We start from the raw sequence: 19047 nt of genomic DNA on the forward strand, positions 1-19047 counted from the left end.
CGCCTCAAAATAATGTCAACAAGCTTACTACTGCTAGCGTTACAGTATCTGTCAAATTGTATCAACTATGACAGATGACATCTACCCGGCTGACGTGTTTAAGACTTACCAGCTGCTGTTCCGTGTGAGAAAAATATAAGGAGAACGACCAGGGACAAAACCATCCTCGAAGTCTTGAATGACCCTTTAAAATCCATTTCGATTACAAACTAACGACTGCTAGCTAGCTACTTTAGTTAACGGAGTTAGCTCCGTGGCTAATGTTAGTCATCCACGTACAGGATTCTTCTTCTCTTGCATACGCTGCGAACTAACATTCACGAGCGCAAAGCCCACCAAATAAATATTTTATAGCAGCATAGGGTAGGTACACTGTTTGTTTTAACTAACGATAGCTAGCTCATGCTTTTTTTACTGCTGACATGGAATATATTTAGCTGGATAGCTAGCATGTTAACTAAACAAAATACCTAGTTTCATTAGCTAGGTACGCGTTCCTAGTCTTTGAAGCCTGTTGATAAATTGCAACGATGTGCTGTTATACCGTTCGCAGTTTATCAGACAACACGTCTAGTTAAACTTGAACGCCACTTCCTAATCTCTCCGATAGACGTATCCTAGCACGCGTTGGCTGACATTGACCAATGTAAAGGACATCATCCAATCTTGCGTGCACGGTAGACGGGGTTGCACAAAATGTGTCCGCCTGTGGTTTTACACAGGTCGGAAGACGAAACGCCTTCTAACATAATTCGTGTACGTTTGTGTTGCATAACATGTATTTGGCACGCCAAAAAAGTAATCAGTACTAGTCTTAACATAATTACTTTTAAGTCATTTAGCAGACGTTGTTATCCAGAGCGACTGACAGGAGCACTTAAGTTTAAATTCGTTGCTCAAGGGCACATCGACAGATTTTCCACAGTCGGCTCGTGGATTCAAAGCAGTGACCTGTCGATTACTAGCACAATGCTCTTAACCGCTTGGGTACATGCATAATCAATGGGTATGGTAGGCTATATATCCCATTGGGATAATATATTGAAAATATAATTCAAAACCCTTTAATTAAATGTACCTCTTGTCCATATTTAATGTGCACTGCAATTTCTTTGATGTCTGTTTGTCAAATCTCTAAGAATATCAAGCGCGAGCAACCTTTTTTCAAGAGAAACATCACTGGACATCCGGTAGCCACTAACCAGTAGTCTTGCGCAATAAATCATCAAACCCACAAAACATAATCCAGTAAAAATCGCATTTATTTCAGCACGACACTTCAAAATGTGCAGAATTGGATAGAGAATACGAATCATTAATTCCAAATACTGTCAGCACGTAAATATACTGTCATTCGAGTGATTGTTTCTACATCTCCTTTGCTTAGACTCGGTGAGGTAAGGCGGCCCTCAAAGGAAGCCTTGAACCACTGACCCTTACACTGCAAGCCAGTCTTCCAAGTGGAAAAGGCACCGTTTGTCTACGCACACAGTATGGCTAGTGCTACAAGAAACAGTGCCAAAGAGAGTATTTATTCATTCACATTAAATAATCAGGTTCTCTTTTTTGTTTTGTTCATGACTTAGTCAATCTCAGTAGAGTCGGGCCCCGAATCCAAAAGTTTGTTTGATGGCTTCAAAGTAGTATCTCTTCCAACCCTCCTTCGTCCTATCCTCTTCTCCAGTAGGGACATCTTTACATTCCATCTTCAGCTCAGTCTCATTGCCTCGATCCTTCATGTTTAGAGTGATAGTCGCATAGTGCTCTGGAAGAGGGAAATCAGAGTGAGTTGTTGCAAAAACAATATATCCAAGCCATTTATGTTACTATCCAGGGTTCCTCAAGTCCAGTCGTGGGTCCCGAACAGGGTATGCAGGCTTTTGTTCCTGCCAAGTTTCAACACACCGGATCCAACTAATCATCAAGCCTGTGATTAGTTTAATCAGGTATGTTAAAATCAAATCAAAATGTTTTGGTCACATCAGATTTACAGGTGTTATAGATGCAGCAAAATGCTTGTTACTAGCTCAAACTGTGTAGTTGAATCAAATATTTGTACAACTAAACCAAGATGGAATCAACACGCTGTGGTCTAATGGGAACAAATGAGTGATAGTGGGCAGAACAAGCATAGAGGTGGGCAGAGCCAAGCACGCGCTAGCGATATCCTGTTGGCGCGTTCCAGTATACATCTGCATATTTCCGTTAAGGAACACCTACTCTGAAGTGCACGTGTACAATAACTCAATTTGCTTTTGCACTCCTAAGCAGTGCATTTTTTACTTTTGCAAACGGCAAAGTCCACAAAACTCTGTCCACTCTGTTCATAACAGATTCTACTTTTAGGAACAGAAAACTGTATTGACATCAAATGTTTTATTGATGAGAAAATGTACAGAATGTCAGCCAAAACCCATCTTCTCCCACTGCCCGCCAGTGAGCTTCCTATCGCTTCCATACAATAATTGGTTGTGAGCGGAAACGCCAACAGGATGCTTCACATGTATACATCCAGTGAGATATCGGTCTCATTGTTCTATCAGTGGTGGAATGTCTAGCAAATACCAAACAAATACACAGATAATCAAATCAAGAAATGTCAGAACGCGTCCAATTAACAAATCCAAAGTAGATATCACATGAGCAATGTCAGAATCCAGAATATAAATACAATGCTTCAGAAAGTATTCACACCCCTCGACTTCTTCCACATTTTGTTGTTACAAAGTGGGATTACAATGGATTTGTCATTTTTTGTCAACGATCTACACAAAATACTCTGTCAAAGTAGAGGAAAAATTATACAATTTGTAATACATAAAATAAAATAATACACTAATATACTGTATCTTGATTAAATAAGTATTCATCCCCCTGAGTCAATGCATGTTAGAATCACCTTTGGCAGCGATTACAGCTTCAAATCTTTCTGGGTAAGTCTATACATTTTGCACACCTGGATTGTACAATATTTGCACATTATTCTCTAAAAAAATTCTTCAAGCACTGTCATGTTGGTTGTTGATCATTGCTAGACAGCCATTTTCAAGTCTTGCCATAGATTTTTCAAGACAATTTACACCAAAACTGTAACTAGGCTACTCAGGAACATTCAATGTCATCTTGGTAAGCAATTCCAGTGTATATTTGGCCTTGTGTTGTAGATTATTGTCCTGCTGAAAGGTGAATGTCTCCCAGTGTCTGTTGGAAAGCAGACTGAACCAGGTTTTCCTCTAGGATTTTGCCTGTGCTTAGCTTTATTCTGTTTTATTTATCCTTAAAAAAAACATGACTAACATGATGGAGCCACCATCATGCTTGAAAATATGTGTTTGAAATGCACTGCTCGACTGAGGGACCTTATAGATAATTGTATGTGTGGAGTCCAGTACATGGGTTTGAGGTAGTCATTCAAAAATCATCTTAAAACACTTATTGCACACAGTGAGTCCAGGCAACTTAAGCACATTTTTACTTGCCATAACAAAGGGGTTGAATACTTACTGACTCAAGACATTTCAGCTTTTAATTTTTAATTAATTTGTAAACATAATTCAACTGACATTTTAAATTGAGGCCCTGGCGTGACATTTTGATAACCATGTAAATCTCTCTCGGACAAGCTGACTAATCAATATTTTCGGGCTCTTTTTACTCTTAGATTCTAAAATGCTAATTAGCATCAAAGTAGACATCATGCAAGACTACAAATCCCTGCAAGCTCCTTCATGTCATCTCTAGCTGGCACCTTTGCTAACAGGTATTGTGTCAATTTAAAACTTGCACAAGACAGTTCACAGAATTGTCAATTTAAAGAAATGTAGCCAATTTATTCATTACTACATTTAGCTAACAGCTCTGATTCTCTGGATTAACTGTCTCGGAAGGGAGAATAACAATGATCAAGTGTCCTTTCTCCCCGTGTAACACAGGAGATGAATTTCGGGAGAATTCTCCTCAGATTTCCTTTGTTAAAGTCCTCGGCAACAATAAATGCGGTTTCCAGTTTGCTCAATGAGTGTTATCCTTAGTTCTAGGATGAAACAAAAGCCTGAAAAACCTGTGGGTCCCCAGGAGCTAGTTGAGAAAGCAGTTAGTGTTGTAGAGATGACCTGTATAAGAAATACCTAAGTGGAGACATGCTGAAATGAAAGTTGATATTGAAAGTTGCTGAGGTTAAAAGGAGCACACACAAAAATCAACAGAGCACAACCGGGCAAGGTGGGGAAACCTACCACATGGCCAGGTCTTGAACCTCCATTTCATAACAATCTTCTCATCTGGGACCTAAGAAGTGGAAACAAAGACTACAGTTAGAATTGGGACGTTCTTCCACAATGGGTTACGATTGACGGATAACAAACATGATCTCACGTGTCCTCACCAGCTCTGTAAACTCTCCGTTGACACTCCCCTCGAGCAGCTGAAACTTCCCTCCTTTTTCTCCGTCGACCACAGCTGCAGCATGGGTGAACGCCTGGACCATCTGCATTACCAGAGAGGAGACCAGAGGACGCGAATCAGCAATGATTCCTACAAGCCAGCAGCCAATTGTAGTCATGATTCAAAAGAGTTATGGGCCACCAAATTGAAAGTAGGTGGACATTATCTTACAAATAGGCAACATTTCTGAACCGGCAGCAATCTACACAGAGTTTAAGTCTAGTTCACTGAGGTTGCTCCTCGTTCCCAATTGAAAGCAACAGTAAAATCCAACATTGGATATAAGAGTGAATCAAAAATGTTTGCACTGATGAAATTATTTGCACTAGTGAAGTACCGCAGGGGGAAAAAGGATAAAAATGACATCAAAACCCAGGTAAAACCCTTTCTTTAGAAGGCAAACTAGCACATGCACTCAATGATATTCTTACTCTACATTATTAGGGCAACTGAGCTTGTTAATGACATGGAAACCCTGCTTTACTGCTTCACCCAAACTCGGTCCTCGGGACCCCAAGGGGTGCACGTTTTGGTTTTTGCCCTAGCACTACACGGCTGATTCAAAAATTGATCAAGCTTTGATCATTTGAATCAGCTGTGCAGTGTTAGGGCAAAACCCAAAACATGCACCCCTTGGTGTACCAAGGACCGAGTTTGGGAAACGCTGCTGTTAAGCCTCTCTGCATCTCACCATTGCCAAACTATGGTTGTTTCAATACTCTAAAATGGCATCCTTTCCTACTTCCTCAGTGACTGGGGAAAGGACTGGCAAGGGCAACCGTTTAAGAACTAAAACGGAAGCAAACAGAGCAAATAGAACGAAACGGAGAGGGACCCAACTGAATTTGTCCAATAGAAACTCGTTTGGAGTAAACAGTTGCAAAACATTTTGCAACAGACTATACGTTTAGCAACAGAATATGCGTAATGAATATACTCCTGGAGTATATTTTGTTCATGGAGTGTACAACTGTTATGCCTGACCCGATAAGTGATGTTCGAGGAAAGGGCAAGGAAAAGACTACTTGACCACTCACGTTTTGGTTGATGAAGGTTCTGTACAGCTCATCAGGTGAGGTGAGGAAGGTTTCCTTGAGACTAAACTTGCAGGTTGAAATCTTGACCCCTGTGCTTGATGGTGGAGCAGAAACAGAGGGACCAATCTGGGGACAGACACCAGACAAGCATGATCATGAAGTCCCAGTATTTTTGTACCTTAGGTGAAGCTCACGTAATACTCGATAAGCCTGAATACTTGATATCCAAAACTTGGAAGTTGAGTAAATTAATTTTAGAATGGATTGTGGCACTTTACATTGTATGAAGGGCGGTGGGGATGAACTTCAGTTACATTTTTACAGATAAAAAAAGCAAAAATGTCTTTATTTTGTTTTGCTAATTGGACTCTTGAACAACATGTATGGAACATTCCTTACACTGTTATTGCTAGTTGGGTTTTAAATCATTACTCCCTTGATACATTGGCTGCGTCCCAATTCTTCTCCATTCTTTTGTTTGTATTGGATTGATGTAAACATTAGCTGGAAGTTTCCACCATTGTTAAATCCATAACGGAAGAGATTGAGGTTAGAGAATCAGGGCGTAAGGTAAGAAGGCAACTGCTACCCACCTGGGTTTTGTCAACTTTGACCTTTGTCTGCGATGGCTGTGGCTTGCTCGCCGCCCCATTCGCCGTGGGCAGGATCATGCCCTGAGTGAACTCTGCAATCATCGGAAAAGTTCAATTTCAACTAGTATCAAGTGGAACTATCGCCTATGGAAATATGGCTATGAACAGGCAATAGAGTTGAATAGATTTGAATAAAGGCCTCACCTGATTTCAGGTGGCCAACATAGCTCCCCAGGGCAGCTCGCACTTTCTTTGCTCCCTCCTTCCTCATGAGTTCGGTGAGAGGTGTATCGGGTTCATCCTTGCAGAGAACCACACTGATCTGTGCCCCCCCCAAAAAAAAGAGAGCAAAGACTATACAGATTGTTATGTTAGGTGCGTTCTTCATCTACCCATATAAAGGTAGTGCAAAGAAATAAACTTAACTCCCTTTGGGCCAACTGATATAAACTAGATGTTGTTGGTGCTCCTATTGGAGAATAGTGTTGGTGCTCCTATTGGAGAATAGTGTTGGTGCTACAGTTGGAAGTCAGCAGTGACGTTGCCATTACCAATTACTATCATTACAATTTGTTGAATGTTCAGTTTTTCTTTCCATCATTGTTTATTTTTGTCAATTTTTTTTATTTACTTTTTTGTGATGTCCTTGTATGAAGCCTTGGTGGGGTGGGTGGGTGGGAGGGATGGATGGATGGAGGGGAAAAGGGACTAGGGATGTTGTACTGTTTTCAATGTCTCACTGTTCTCATATCTGAAAATTGTTAAATAAAGTAGAAAATAAATAAATGTAACTTTTCTCAAGAGTAACTAACATTACAACCGACAGTTAGCAGCTGTCGATTAGCCTGAAAGAGCATGATCCTGAATGGCATTCTGTCATAACCTACATCTAGGTCGTCCATGTCATTTTCATCGGAGAGGTTGGGAACGTCAATGTTCCCTTTGTACTTGATTCCGGTGTTTGATGTTCCTGGGGGAGGGAGAAAGAAAGAAAGAAAGAAAGAAAGAAAGAAAGAAAGATCGGGAGATGTCATGAAGCCTACTTTGAAGGCAGATACTATGACAACCCACCCAAATCTCACTGAAACCCTGGGTCTTTGTGTACGGGAGAATATAGTTGTCACCACCGATAAATCTACGATAATCGAGAATTTCAATAAGCATTTTCCTACGGCTGGCCATGCTTTCCACCTGGCTACCACTACCCTGGCCAACAGCTCTGCACCCACCACAGCAACTTGCCCAAGCCCCGCTTCTCCTCCACCCAAATCCAGATAGCCGATGTTCTGAAAGAGCTGCAAAATCTGGACCCCGACAAATCAGCTGGGCTAGACAATCTGGACCCTCTCTTTCTAAAATTATCCACCGCAATTGTTGAAACCTCTATTACTAGTCTGTTCAACCTCTCTTTCATATCTTCCGAGATCCCCAAAGATTGGAAAGCTGCCGCGGTCATCCCCCTCTTCAAAGGGGGTGACACTCTAGACCCAAACTGTTACAGACCTATATCTATCCTACCCTGCCTTACTAAAGTCTTCGAAAGCCAAGTTAACAGATCACCGAATTTCGAATCCCACCGTACCTTCTCCGCTATGCAATCTGGTTTCCGAGCTGGTCATGGGTGCATCTTAGCCACGCTCAAGGTCCTAAACGATATAACCGCCATCGAAAAAAGACAGTACTGTGCAGCCGTCTTCATCGACCTGGCCAAGGCTTTCGACTCTGTCAATCACCACAACCTTATCGGTAGATTCAATAGCATTGGTTTCTCAAATGACTGCCTCGCCTGGTTCACCAACTACTTTTCAGATAGAGTTCAGTGTGTCAAATCGGAGGGCCGACTCTTTTCTCTGTATACATCAATGATGTCGCTGTTGCTGCTGGTGATTCTCTGATCCACCTCTACGCAGATGACACCATTCTATAAACTTCTGGCCCTTCTTTGAACACTGTTAACTAACCTTCAGACGACGAGATTCAATGCCATACAACTCTCCTTCCGTGGCCTCCAACTGCTCTTAAATGCAAATAAAACTAAATGCATGCTCTTCAACCGATCGCTGCCCGCACCCACCCGCCCGACTAGCATCATTACTCTGGACGGTTCTGACAACTACAAATACCTAGGTGTCTGGTAAGACTAAACTCTCCTTCCAGATTGACATTAAGCATCTCCAATCCAAAGTTAAATCTAGAATCGGCTTCCTATTTCGCAACAAAGCCTCCTTCACTCATGCTGCTGCTAAACATACCCTCGTAAAACTGACTATCCGACCGATCCTTGACTTTGGCGATGTGATTTACAAAATAGCCTCCAACATTCTACTCAGCAAATTGGATCACAGTGCCATCCGTCTTGTCACCAAAGCCCAATATACTACCCACCACTGCGACCTGTATGATCTCATTGGCTGGCCCTTGCTTCATATTCGTCTCCAAACCCACTGGCTCCAGGTCATCTATAAGTCTTTGCTAGGTAAAGCCCCGCCTTATCTCAGCTCACTGGTCACCATAGCAACAACCACCCGTAGCACACGCTCCAGCAGGTATATTTCACTGGTCATCCCCAAAGCCAACTTACTTTGGCCGCCTTTCCTTCCAATTCTCTGCTGCCAATGACTGGAACGAATTGCAAAAATCACAGAAGCTGGAGACTTATCTCCCTCACTAACTTTAAGCATTAGCTATCAGAGCACCTTACCGATCACTGTACACAGCCAATCTGTAAATAGCACACCCAACTACCTCTTCCCCATATTGTTATTTATTTTTGCACCCCAGTATCTCTACTTGCACATCTATCACTACAGTGTTAATGCTAAATTGTAATTATTTCACCACTATGGCCTATTTATTGCCTCACCTCACTAATCATACTACATTTGCACACACTGTATATAGATTTCTCTATTGTATTATTGACTGTACGTTTGTTTATTCCATGTGTAACTATTGTTTTTGTCGCACTGCTTTGCTTTATCTTGGCCAGGTCGCAGTTGTAAATGAGAACTTGTTCTCAACTGGCCTACCTGGTTAAATAAAATAAATAAAAGTGAGTCTCATCACCATGGAAACGAGTGCTAAGCTGCACTTAGTTTGGCTCAAACCCCTCTGTGTTTCAATCAAAATGTGGGATACTTTTCTTTGCAGAAAACATCTTACCATGTGTTCAACATGAGTTCTATACAGAGTGGTGTGTGTGAGAGTGTGCTGGACTCACCGGTCCACGTCGCCTTGACGTTCCACTCATAGAAGTAGATGAGCTTTCCCTTGCGGTTGTTGATGGACGCCTCGCCGTCCAGCGTCGGGACGTCGGTGACCTCGCAGCTCCCCTCGGGTCCCTCCACGCGCAGCCCCAACAGGAGCTCCTTCAGCTTGTCTGTCGACCAGCCTGTCACATCACGCTCCGTCCTGTAGGGACACGCAATGAATTCATATATTCAACTGGGTTGTGTTCAGTAGGGCACACAGTCACCCAACAAAGCATTCTTGTAACAGAAACAAGCATTTGCTATTGGAGAACTTCCCCGTTTCAGACCGCTCATATTTTGTGCCTTGTGTAATGAACTAGTAAAACTGTGATATGGTAATTTGGCTGTCAACATTGACACAGTGACATGTTCCGTATGTGTGGCCCGTGCGGGTATCAAACCCACAACCCAGGTGTTGCTGGCACCATGCCAGCAAAGCTCAATTGTAGCAGTGTGTACACAGCCCTAGATGGACTCAAAAGAAAGTAATCCGTTTTAATAACCTATTCTTAGGCAAGTGAATTTTTCCTTCAGAAATATAGTTCAATTGGGTTTATTTACATAATAATAAATATACATTACTCTCTGAAGACAATCACACCCCTGAACCTTTTCCAGATGTTGTTCAGCTACAGCCTGAATTTAAAATGGATTCAATTGAAATGCTTTTGTCACTGGCCTACACACAATACCCCATAATGTCAAAGTGGATCAAAATAAACCAATTAATAAATTAAAAGCTACAAAAGTATTCAATCCCTTTTATGTCAAGCCTAAATAAATTAAGGCGTAAAAACTTGATTAACAGCCACATACTAAAAGGCATGGACTCTGTGTGCAATAATAGAGTTTAATATGAGTTTTGAATGACTACCTCATCTCTGTACCCAACACATACAGATCATTGTAAGGTCCCCTCAGTTGAGCAGTACATTTCAGATTCAACAGATTCAACCACAAATACCAGGGAGATTCTCCAATGCCTCAAAGAAAAGGGGACCTATTGGTAGATATAATAGCATGGTGAAGTTAATTACACTTTGGATGGTGCATCAATACACAGAGTCACTACAAAGATACAGGCGTCCTTCCTAACTCAGTTGTTGGAGAGGAAGGAAACCGCTCAGGGATTTCACCACGAGGCCAATGGGTACTTTAAAACCGTTTACAGAGTTTAATGGCTGTGATAGGAGAAAACTGAGGATGGATCAACAACATTATAGTTACTCCACAATACTAACCTAATTAACAGACTGAAAAGGAAGCCTGTAAAGAATAAAAAAATATTCCAAAAATAAGCATCCAGTTTGCAACAATGCACTAAAGTAATGCTGCAAAAAAATGTGGCAAAGCAATTCACTTTCTTTTTGTCCTGAATACAAAGTGTTCAAATCCAACACATTACGTAGTTTCACTCTCCATTTTTTTCAAGCATAGTGGTGCCTGTTTGTTATTGACCAAAAAATAAAAAATAAAAATGAAAGCAACGGAACAGAGCTAAGCAGAAGCAAAATGTGGAAAACCTGGTTCAGTCTGCTCTCCACCAGACACTGGGAGATGAATTCACCTTTCAGCAAGACAACCGAAAACACAAGGCCACATCTATACTGGAGTTGCTTACCAAAAAGACAGTGAATGTTCCTGAGTGGCCAAGTTACAGTTCTGACTTATAATCTACTTGAAAATCTCAGGCAAAACCTGAAAATGTCTGTCTAGCAACAAGCAACTACCACTTTGACAGAGCTTGAAGAATTTTGAAAATAATAATAATACAATTTTAAAAAAAGGGCAAATGTTGCACAATCCAGGTGTGGAAAGCTCTTAGAGACCCAGAAAATAGATATTTCTGCATTTCATTTTTCAATAAATCTGCAAACATTTCTAAAACCTTGTTTTCACTTAGTTATTAAGGGGTATTGCGTGTAGATGAGTGGAAAAATATTAAATCCATTTTGTATTGAGGCTGCAACAAAATGTGGAATAAATCAAGAGGTATGAATACTTTCTGAAGGCACTGTATTTACAGTTATTGTACTTATTAAGTCAGACTAAATTATCTGAGTAGTAAACAGGGAAACAATGAGTCCAAGACAGTTCACAAAAGAACATACCAGAGGGGGCATCGTTTACTAGGATCACCTGGTTACCGCCAGTGTTGAATACATTGAGCTCGTTGACAAATCAAACCACGGGACGCTTTTTCACACATATTTATTTGCCAAAAAGGTCCACGGTGGGCCTGTGTAAGCTAATACAAATGTATTGGAGACAGGTTTATGGCAGTGAATGTCATTCATTTACAGCTATAGTATTTCTCAGCTAAGTAACATAAGTAGGTCTACAGTATCACAGCGAGGTCAAACAGGTCGTGTGTGTGTGTATGTGTGTGTGTGAGAGACTATCCTGTGTCCACAGCAACACGATTGATTATTCTCTATCCCCAGTGCATGTGGTGTACTATGGTCTTGGCCATCGACAAAGCCACAGTGGAGAGGGTAAAGACCTTCAAGTTCCTCAGCGTGTACATCACTGACAACCTGAAATGGTCCCCTCACACAGAGAGTATGGTGTAGGAAGCTGAAGACATTTGGCTTGGCCTCTAAGACCCTCAAAAACTTCTACAGATGCACCAATAAGAGCATCCTGTCGGTATGCATCACCGACTGGTACAAAAATTGCACCGTGTGCAACTGCAGGGCTCTCCAGAGGGTGGGGCAGCCAGCCCAACACATCATTGGGGGCACACTGCCTGCTCCCCAGGACATTTACAGCGCCTGGAGTAAAAGCCCAAGAAGATCATCAAGGACCTCAGCCACCGAACCACAGCCTGTTCACCCCGCTAACATCTAGGAGGAGGTGACAGTACAGGTACATCAAAGTCTGGAGGAAACCATACGGTGAAGCATGGTGGCAGCATCATGTTGTGTGGATGTTCTGCAGCGGCAGGGCCTGGGAGACTAGTCAGGATCGAGGCAAAGATGAACGGAGAAAAGTACAGAGATCTTTGATGAAAACCTGCTCCAGAGCGCTCAGGACCTCAGACTGGGGCAAAGGTTCACCTTCCAGCAGCAATAATGCTATACAGAGTAATCTACTCACGTTCGCACACGCCGATTCACGGACCGTCTATATCCGGGTTGCATACAGTTTATACCAGACATTAAAACCAGTAGATAGGATTGGAATGTCAGCGCTATGGAAAACTCCCGATGTCACATGAAGCCGGAAGGATTTATAGAAACAGTAACAATATTACACATCAATACAGGGACATTCCTGTGAATACTCTGGGGAAAAAAGGGAGTATTTGAATATGAAGCATGTAATATTCAGAGATGCAAACTGGTGAGGGCCCAAAAGGGCGACTTTTTCCCCCCTGACACACGCAAACACGGGATCCTTTTTTTTGTTGCTTTAAATTTCTAGTGAGTTTTAGGCTGGAATCCCTTCTTGAAACGCAGGTTACCTGTACTAACTAAACAACAAAGAACATTATCAGTCTCGGTGTGTGAAATAAAAAGTGGTACATGTGAACCAAACTCCTAGCAAAAAAATTAAGGAACACAATCCAATGTTATTTGTTGCCTAGACTTACACCAATGTTGCCGTTAGTGATGACAGCCTTTATAATAGAACGCTTGTGACGACACACGCACACGCGCTAAATATTGCACTAGAATGAAACAAACAGGCATTCTATTTATGCTCCATTATAGTGGCCACTATAGTAGACATGGATTAAGTGCACAAGGCTACATGTGTACAAAAGTAACGTTCACGGAGTAAAACATTAAATAATCCCCCCTTACTCACACGAAAGGGTTACAGCACGGTCAAGTTCAACACAGCAAAAGCATTATCTTTGGGCTACACTGCACATTATCACATTGTACACTTTCTTCCTGTGTACATCTATTCTACAATGTGCCAGAAGCAGAACACGAGACCCTTTGTTGGCATAATTGATCTCTTTCGGGCAGAGAGTGCGTACACCTGACATATCCCTTTTTATGCTCCTTATTGAAAAAGAGGGAAAGTGTGTGGTGTTCCTTTTCACCTCTAAAGTGGCATCCAGCTTAAGCCAGGCCCAGCTGAACTTGATCCCTGAATCCACTTGTTTAACAAGCGACATTAATTTTCACCTAATTCTCCCACCCTGAAAATTAACCAGAGGGAAAACAATAGTTCATTAGCTAGCTAACATTTCACACAGAATGCCAGGGTCCAGTGAGCAACTAACGTTATAGCTTAAGGAATGGCAAGGAGTCGTATAACCAGTTAATAATATAGCCAATTGGTTCCTCGCGCTAACGTTATCTGATGTTGAAACGTTCTTTTACCTAATTTTCACGCCATAAACTACATTATTTGATCTAACTAAGTTAGCTAAATGTTACTCAACATTTTTCTGGCTAGCTAACAGAGAATTCGATCCAGCTACTGTAGCAAGATACTTAACAATGCTAGGGTTGTAACTGGCAAACTGCCTTTCCACTCTCTTTCCTGAGCACGCGCTGATGCTGGAACTAGCAAGTTGGTTGGCTCTTCTCTTAATAGGGATCCACCGACTTGACATTTTTGGGCGATACCGATATTTTCCTTGCTAAAAAAATCTGATACCGATACCCGATTAAAAATATTTTGTCCTTAAGCATTCTAGTACAGTTAAATAGTTCACCCACACACACAGACCAATAAGTTATTTTGTTGTCATTTACGTATGTCCCCATCACCAGTAAAATAATCTAAACCCATTTCTTTCACTTACTTGCTGTGCTGTTTCGTTGTTCAATCGTTTCATTCTCAACCAGGATTTTATCATACATGTCAAGCAGTGAAGTTTCAGCTGTCTGTCTGTCCGTGGCCTCTTCTGTCGTGGATCTTCTTCCTCAGTGCACACTGTCACTGTGTCCCTTTCTATCTTGTCCAGCTGTGTCTAACATTTGACGTAAACCCTGTTGCTAGTCTGCATCAAAGTAGCGGTAAAGAGGCTCAGAGAGAATGCCACTGAATCGCTTGATCACAGCCTCTAGTACTTTTCCAAGTTAACCCGACGGTCTGTGTCTGCATTTTTGTTGAGCAGGCGTTTCAATGCCATGACAGGGTATCACGTCTGCTGCAGACGCAGTTGAGCTTATTTCTCCAGTCAGTTGTTTGAATGGAGCTAGGAGTGTTCATGTTTCAAACATGTTCTCAAATGCCGTTGAAATGGCAGCAGCGGTATGAGAACCAGTAACATTAATGAGCATGCAATACGGCTTTCCTCAGTACGAAATCCTTGTCGACTCACTGTCAGACTTGGCATGCTCATGGGGCTGACATCTCTGATCCAAATGTCGGTCAGTCGTGAAGCTAATAGCAGTGACGCCCATAGCAAGTAGCTCATGGATGTTCGTTTCAACAGTACTGTGTAATTCCGGTAGGGCAACATCTGCAAAAAAAAATCACCTACTTGGTAATGTGTACTGGGGCTCGAGGTGCTCGACCAGTCAAGGGCAATGAATCCCATTATCTTGGTGTTAATGTATTTCGCCATTGAGTTTTCGCTGAAATTTTCTCACTCTTTCGAATGACTGCTCGACTTGAACTTGTTTAGTTGTTGGAAGTGTGTGCTTAGTTTTTTCCCTGCTTTTGTTCTAAGTACTCTCTGAACTTCTGGGGGTGATGCACTTTCAAATGAGTAATTAGGTTTGTGGTATTGAAAGATTTCACTTTCTCACCTCCTCAGGAAATAGCAGCACAAACGTTGCATGCAGCCTTTTTGTTATCTTCCTTTGAAACTGAAAAATAGATCCACACAGCAGACATTGTGGGCTAGGTTGGGAATGCTGTGTTGCACGTGTAGCGCTCGATTCTCCGTGGCGTCATTCGTCATCTACCTATGTTATATAGGTATGAACGTCAGCTTTGACATCGGTTTTGCACATTGGCATTAAGCTAGACATCGGGCCAATGCAGATGTTGGCATTTATAGCTAATATCGTACGGTTCCTATATGCTAACCGATTCTTCGACCAATCCCATCGTGGTTGGTCTGTCAGCACAGTCCTGTATGACGACAAATGTATTCCTCAGAATGGATCACTATTTAATTAAATATCTGGATTTGTAGCGAACGTTCAAATAATTCACTGTGGGGATGGAACTTGACCATCATAAACACATTTTAGAGCCCAAAACAGGCGTCTAAAATGTTTTAGTTTGGCAGTTCTGGCGATCGTAATTTACATAGGCTTCCTCAGACAGACCTGGCATTTTGGCAGCGCTAGGATGCTATGCAGCCGCAAAGCTCGTGACTTCACGCTCCAGACCAGACACTGGGGGCCTGGTTTATATGGACGAACATCACGCACACTAGCACTCACTGTGCATAGGGAGCAGCAAAGACGTCACATCATCCAAAAACACGGCAGACATTGGATGAATAGAAGATGTTAATATATTTTGATGTGAGTGATGGAAAAACAAAATTGGCATCCTCGACAATTATTTGAATAATTCAATGAATGAATGTTTTATACCAAGGCAGTTGTGTTAAGTACTTAAGTGTACATTAAAGTACTACTTAAGTAGTTTTTTGGGGTATCAGTACTTTCTTTATATTTGACAACTTTCACTACATTCCTAAAGAAAATTTACTTTTTACTCCATACATTTTCCCTGACACCCAAAAGTACTCCTTATATTTAGATGTTTTATTTAACTACACTACTCAGTTAAGAACAAATTCTTATTTACAAAGTATATTTTAGCAACTACATTTACTTTTGATACTTAAGTATATTTAAAAACAAATACTTTTAGACTTTTACTCAAGTAATGTTAGTATTTTACTGAGTGACTTTCACTTGAGTAATTTTTTTACTGAGGTATATTTACTTTTACTCAAATATGAGAATTTAGTACTTTTTCCACCAACGCCCAAAGGTGATGACTAAAGTGTATTTTTAGGCATTTCAACGGACTTCTTTCTCTATGTGGGAGTCTGGGCCGGGCGTTATCTAAACTGCAGTGCAGTACCGAAGCAAAACTGTTGTGGGAGCAGTCTAAACCGTGTTTCTACGTCCGGAACCCTTGCCTTGGTCTGATAATAGCTGGCCAGTGAGCAGGCCTTTCCAACTGCATCTCGAAAGGCAGTGTGCTTTCTTCAACTAGGCTAACGTTACTCACCAATGCCAGTTGTTGACGTTTGTTGCATCGGCTCTCTCCTCCACGATCCAGCGTGGATCCCCTTCTCCCCATTTAGCCATGACGACAGTGGTGGCTAGCTAATGTTAGCAACAGTAGTAACTTACTATCAAACAAGCTGTACAATTGAGTCCCAGAAGCTTGCTAACGTCAGCTAACTAGCTAGCTAAATGAATCGCAAATGCCGGCAACCGAAAGGAACGAACGTGATGATTAGCTAGCTAACGTTAGCAAGCTAAACCGATTAAGTAAATAGGTCGACTATTATCTACAATTGCGTTATGGCCGCAACTATGTTCCTGAGCGACGGTTTGCGTCTTGGTTTATGACCCTGGTCTTTCTAGAAAATTCGTTTTGACATGCAAGGAGCTTTCGCCATTACCATATGAAGGTGGTGTACAGCTACAGACGGAAGTGACGCATATACCCCTACACCCCCCAAAAAATGCAGCAGCAGAGTTCCTTCTTCGTCTGTAGATGTTTTTATGGCAGTTGGCAACCAACTTTAAGTTGCATTACCGCCACCAACTGGATTGGAGTGTGGACTAGAGACAGTGAAGGTCTAAATAATGTTCACTTACAACTGAATCTACTCCTTCCTCAACATCTCTTACCCTCTCAAACAACCCTAGATCTATCACTGGCTGAGGGAGAAACCAAGGTGGGATACCAGGAAGAACCACAGAGGGGCTAAACTCCCTCCCAAGCAACACCATCTTGCTCGCCATGCCATTGCCTATCCGCCCAAAGCTTGTACATTTCCCCAGCACTATAGCAGTACCTTTTTTGTAGGATGTGTAACCTTATGTTCTTCTACATTTACCCAATATGTCATGCTAACTATCGTCTTCTTCTCTAACTGCATCGCTGCCAACAGAGAGGTACTGAGTGCTCGACAACATACTGTATTCTTAGTGCTTAGGCCTCGATTACATCTAGCTTTTTTAAAGATGCCTGAGCTGCTGATCCATATGCTACACTTCCATAATTCAGTGATGACCTTAACAGCACTATATATAGCATTTTTGATGCCATGCTATCTTACCCCCACTCCATTCCTGACAAGCAACGCATCACATTCAACATTTTCTTTCCTTTGACAACTACTCTGCGAACATGCTCCACCCATGCCCAGATTTTTTCCATAAAACCTCAAGTATATTTCTTCCCTGACCTTCTAGGGAAAAAAACACTCTGTGTTTTCTCAACTGAAAACTTAAAGCTCAACTTCACTAATCGCTTCTTGAACTCTTCTGGCTGTATGGGTAATTCTTCTCCCTTTCTTCCCCAATGCCCCATCATCCGCAAACAATGACCTCCCAATATCAGGCCTCACCTGGGAGAATACATTGTCAATCATAATGTCACACCCTGATCTGTTTCACCGGTCTTATGCTTGTCTCCACCCCCCTATAGGTGTCGCCCATTTTACCCATTATCCCCTGTGCATTTATACCTGTGTTCTCTGTTGCCAGTTCGTCTTGTCCCGCATGCCTGGTTCTCTCTCTAGTGCCTGTTACCTAGTTTTGACCATTCTGCCTGCCATTCTGTACCTTGTGACACTGCCCTGGATTACTGACCTCTGCCTGCCCTTGACCTGTTATTTGCCTGCCCCCTGTTTTTGTAATAAATGTTTGTTACTTCGAACTGTCTGCATCTGGGTCTTATCCTGAGGTCTGATACATAATGGAGAACAACAAAGGCCTAATTACACTTCCCTGGGGGATACAATTATCTACCTCAAATCAAATTGTATTGGTCACATGCACATGGTTAGCAGATGTTAATGCGAGTGTAGTGAAATGCTTGTGCTTCTAGTTCTGACAGTGCAGTAATATCTAACAAGTAATCTAACACATCCACAACGACTACCTTATACACACAAATGTAAAGGGATGAATAAGAATATGTACATATAAATATATGGATGAGTGATGGCTGTGCGGCATAGGCAAGATGCAGTAAATGGTATAGGATACAGTATATACATATGAGATGAGTAATGTAGGATATGTAGACATTATTAAAGTGGTGTTATTTAAAGTGACTAGTGATACCTTTATTAAATCCATTTATTACATTTATTAAAGTGGCAAGAGATTTGAGTCTATGTTAGTGATGGCTGTTTAACAGTCTGATGGCCTTGAGATAGAAGCTGTTTTTCGTAGCTTTCTGACATAGAGCTCCCCACCCTCACTTGTATTGATCACCCCCCCAAAAAATCCTTTATCCAGTTAAAAACCCTTCCTCCAAACCCCATGTTATCCAGCTTGATAAGTAGGCATTCCTTCCACATCATAAGCCTTCTCTACATCAAAGAAAATGTTTACCACCTCCTTATTAGCCTATGCCGTCCGTATGACTGACTCAAGGCAAAGTACAGGATCCATTCTTCCCCTGCCTTTCCTGAACCCACTTTGATCTGGCGACATTAGTCCTCTACTCTCCAGAAAGTAAGTCAGCCTTTCTGTTATCATCCTTTCCATAAGTTTACATACATGATATGTCAACGCTATCGGCCTATAGCTTCAAGGA

The 19047-nt window shown here is 41.7% G+C and overlaps 2 protein-coding genes across 6 annotated transcripts in view; both read right to left on the reverse strand.

Annotated features, from left to right (window-relative positions):
- LOC139583131 (protein sel-1 homolog 1-like) overlaps nt 1-985 on the reverse strand; it is a 54790-nt gene extending 53805 nt beyond the window's left edge. For 2 of the 5 annotated variants that reach the window (XM_071413905.1, XM_071413904.1), the window contains exon 1: nt 110-985. In XM_071413905.1, coding sequence (XP_071270006.1) covers nt 110-197 — 88 coding nt within the window. In that variant the 5' untranslated portion in view covers nt 198-985. The remainder of the gene's footprint in view (nt 1-109) is intronic. The other 3 variants (XM_071413906.1, XM_071413907.1, XM_071413908.1) reach the window with 3 other exon arrangements.
- Nucleotides 986-1244: 259 nt separating this feature from the next.
- Nucleotides 1245-16964, reverse strand: LOC139583133 (activator of 90 kDa heat shock protein ATPase homolog 1-like). The gene is made up of 9 exons (XM_071413909.1): nt 16495-16964; nt 9294-9484; nt 6961-7043; nt 6278-6395; nt 6074-6165; nt 5481-5606; nt 4385-4486; nt 4236-4287; nt 1245-1765 (listed from the first exon to the last, which is right to left on the reverse strand). The coding sequence occupies exons 1-9, from the start codon at nt 16572-16574 to the stop codon at nt 1593-1595; spliced, it is 1017 nt and encodes a 338-aa protein (XP_071270010.1). The 5' UTR covers nt 16575-16964; the 3' UTR covers nt 1245-1592.
- Nucleotides 16965-19047: the final 2083 nt, after the last annotated feature.

The sequence above is a fragment of the Salvelinus alpinus genome, chromosome 8 (genome assembly GCF_045679555.1).
Source record: "Salvelinus alpinus chromosome 8, SLU_Salpinus.1, whole genome shotgun sequence".
Classification (NCBI taxonomy): domain Eukaryota; kingdom Metazoa; phylum Chordata; class Actinopteri; order Salmoniformes; family Salmonidae; genus Salvelinus; species Salvelinus alpinus.

Excerpts from the sequence above, each read along its gene's own strand:
- LOC139583133 (XM_071413909.1), bottom strand. The coding sequence starts at position 16,574 with ATGGCTAAATGGGGAGAAGGGGATCCACGCTGGATCGTGGAGGAGAGA. Across the intron at positions 9,485-16,494 it reads AACGTCAACAACTGGCATTG|GACGGAGCGTGATGTGACAG; the intron begins GTGAGTAACGTT and ends GTGTCCCTACAG. Across the intron at positions 1,766-4,235 it reads GTTCAAGACCTGGCCATGTG|AGCACTATGCGACTATCACT; the intron begins GTAGGTTTCCCC and ends TCCCTCTTCCAG.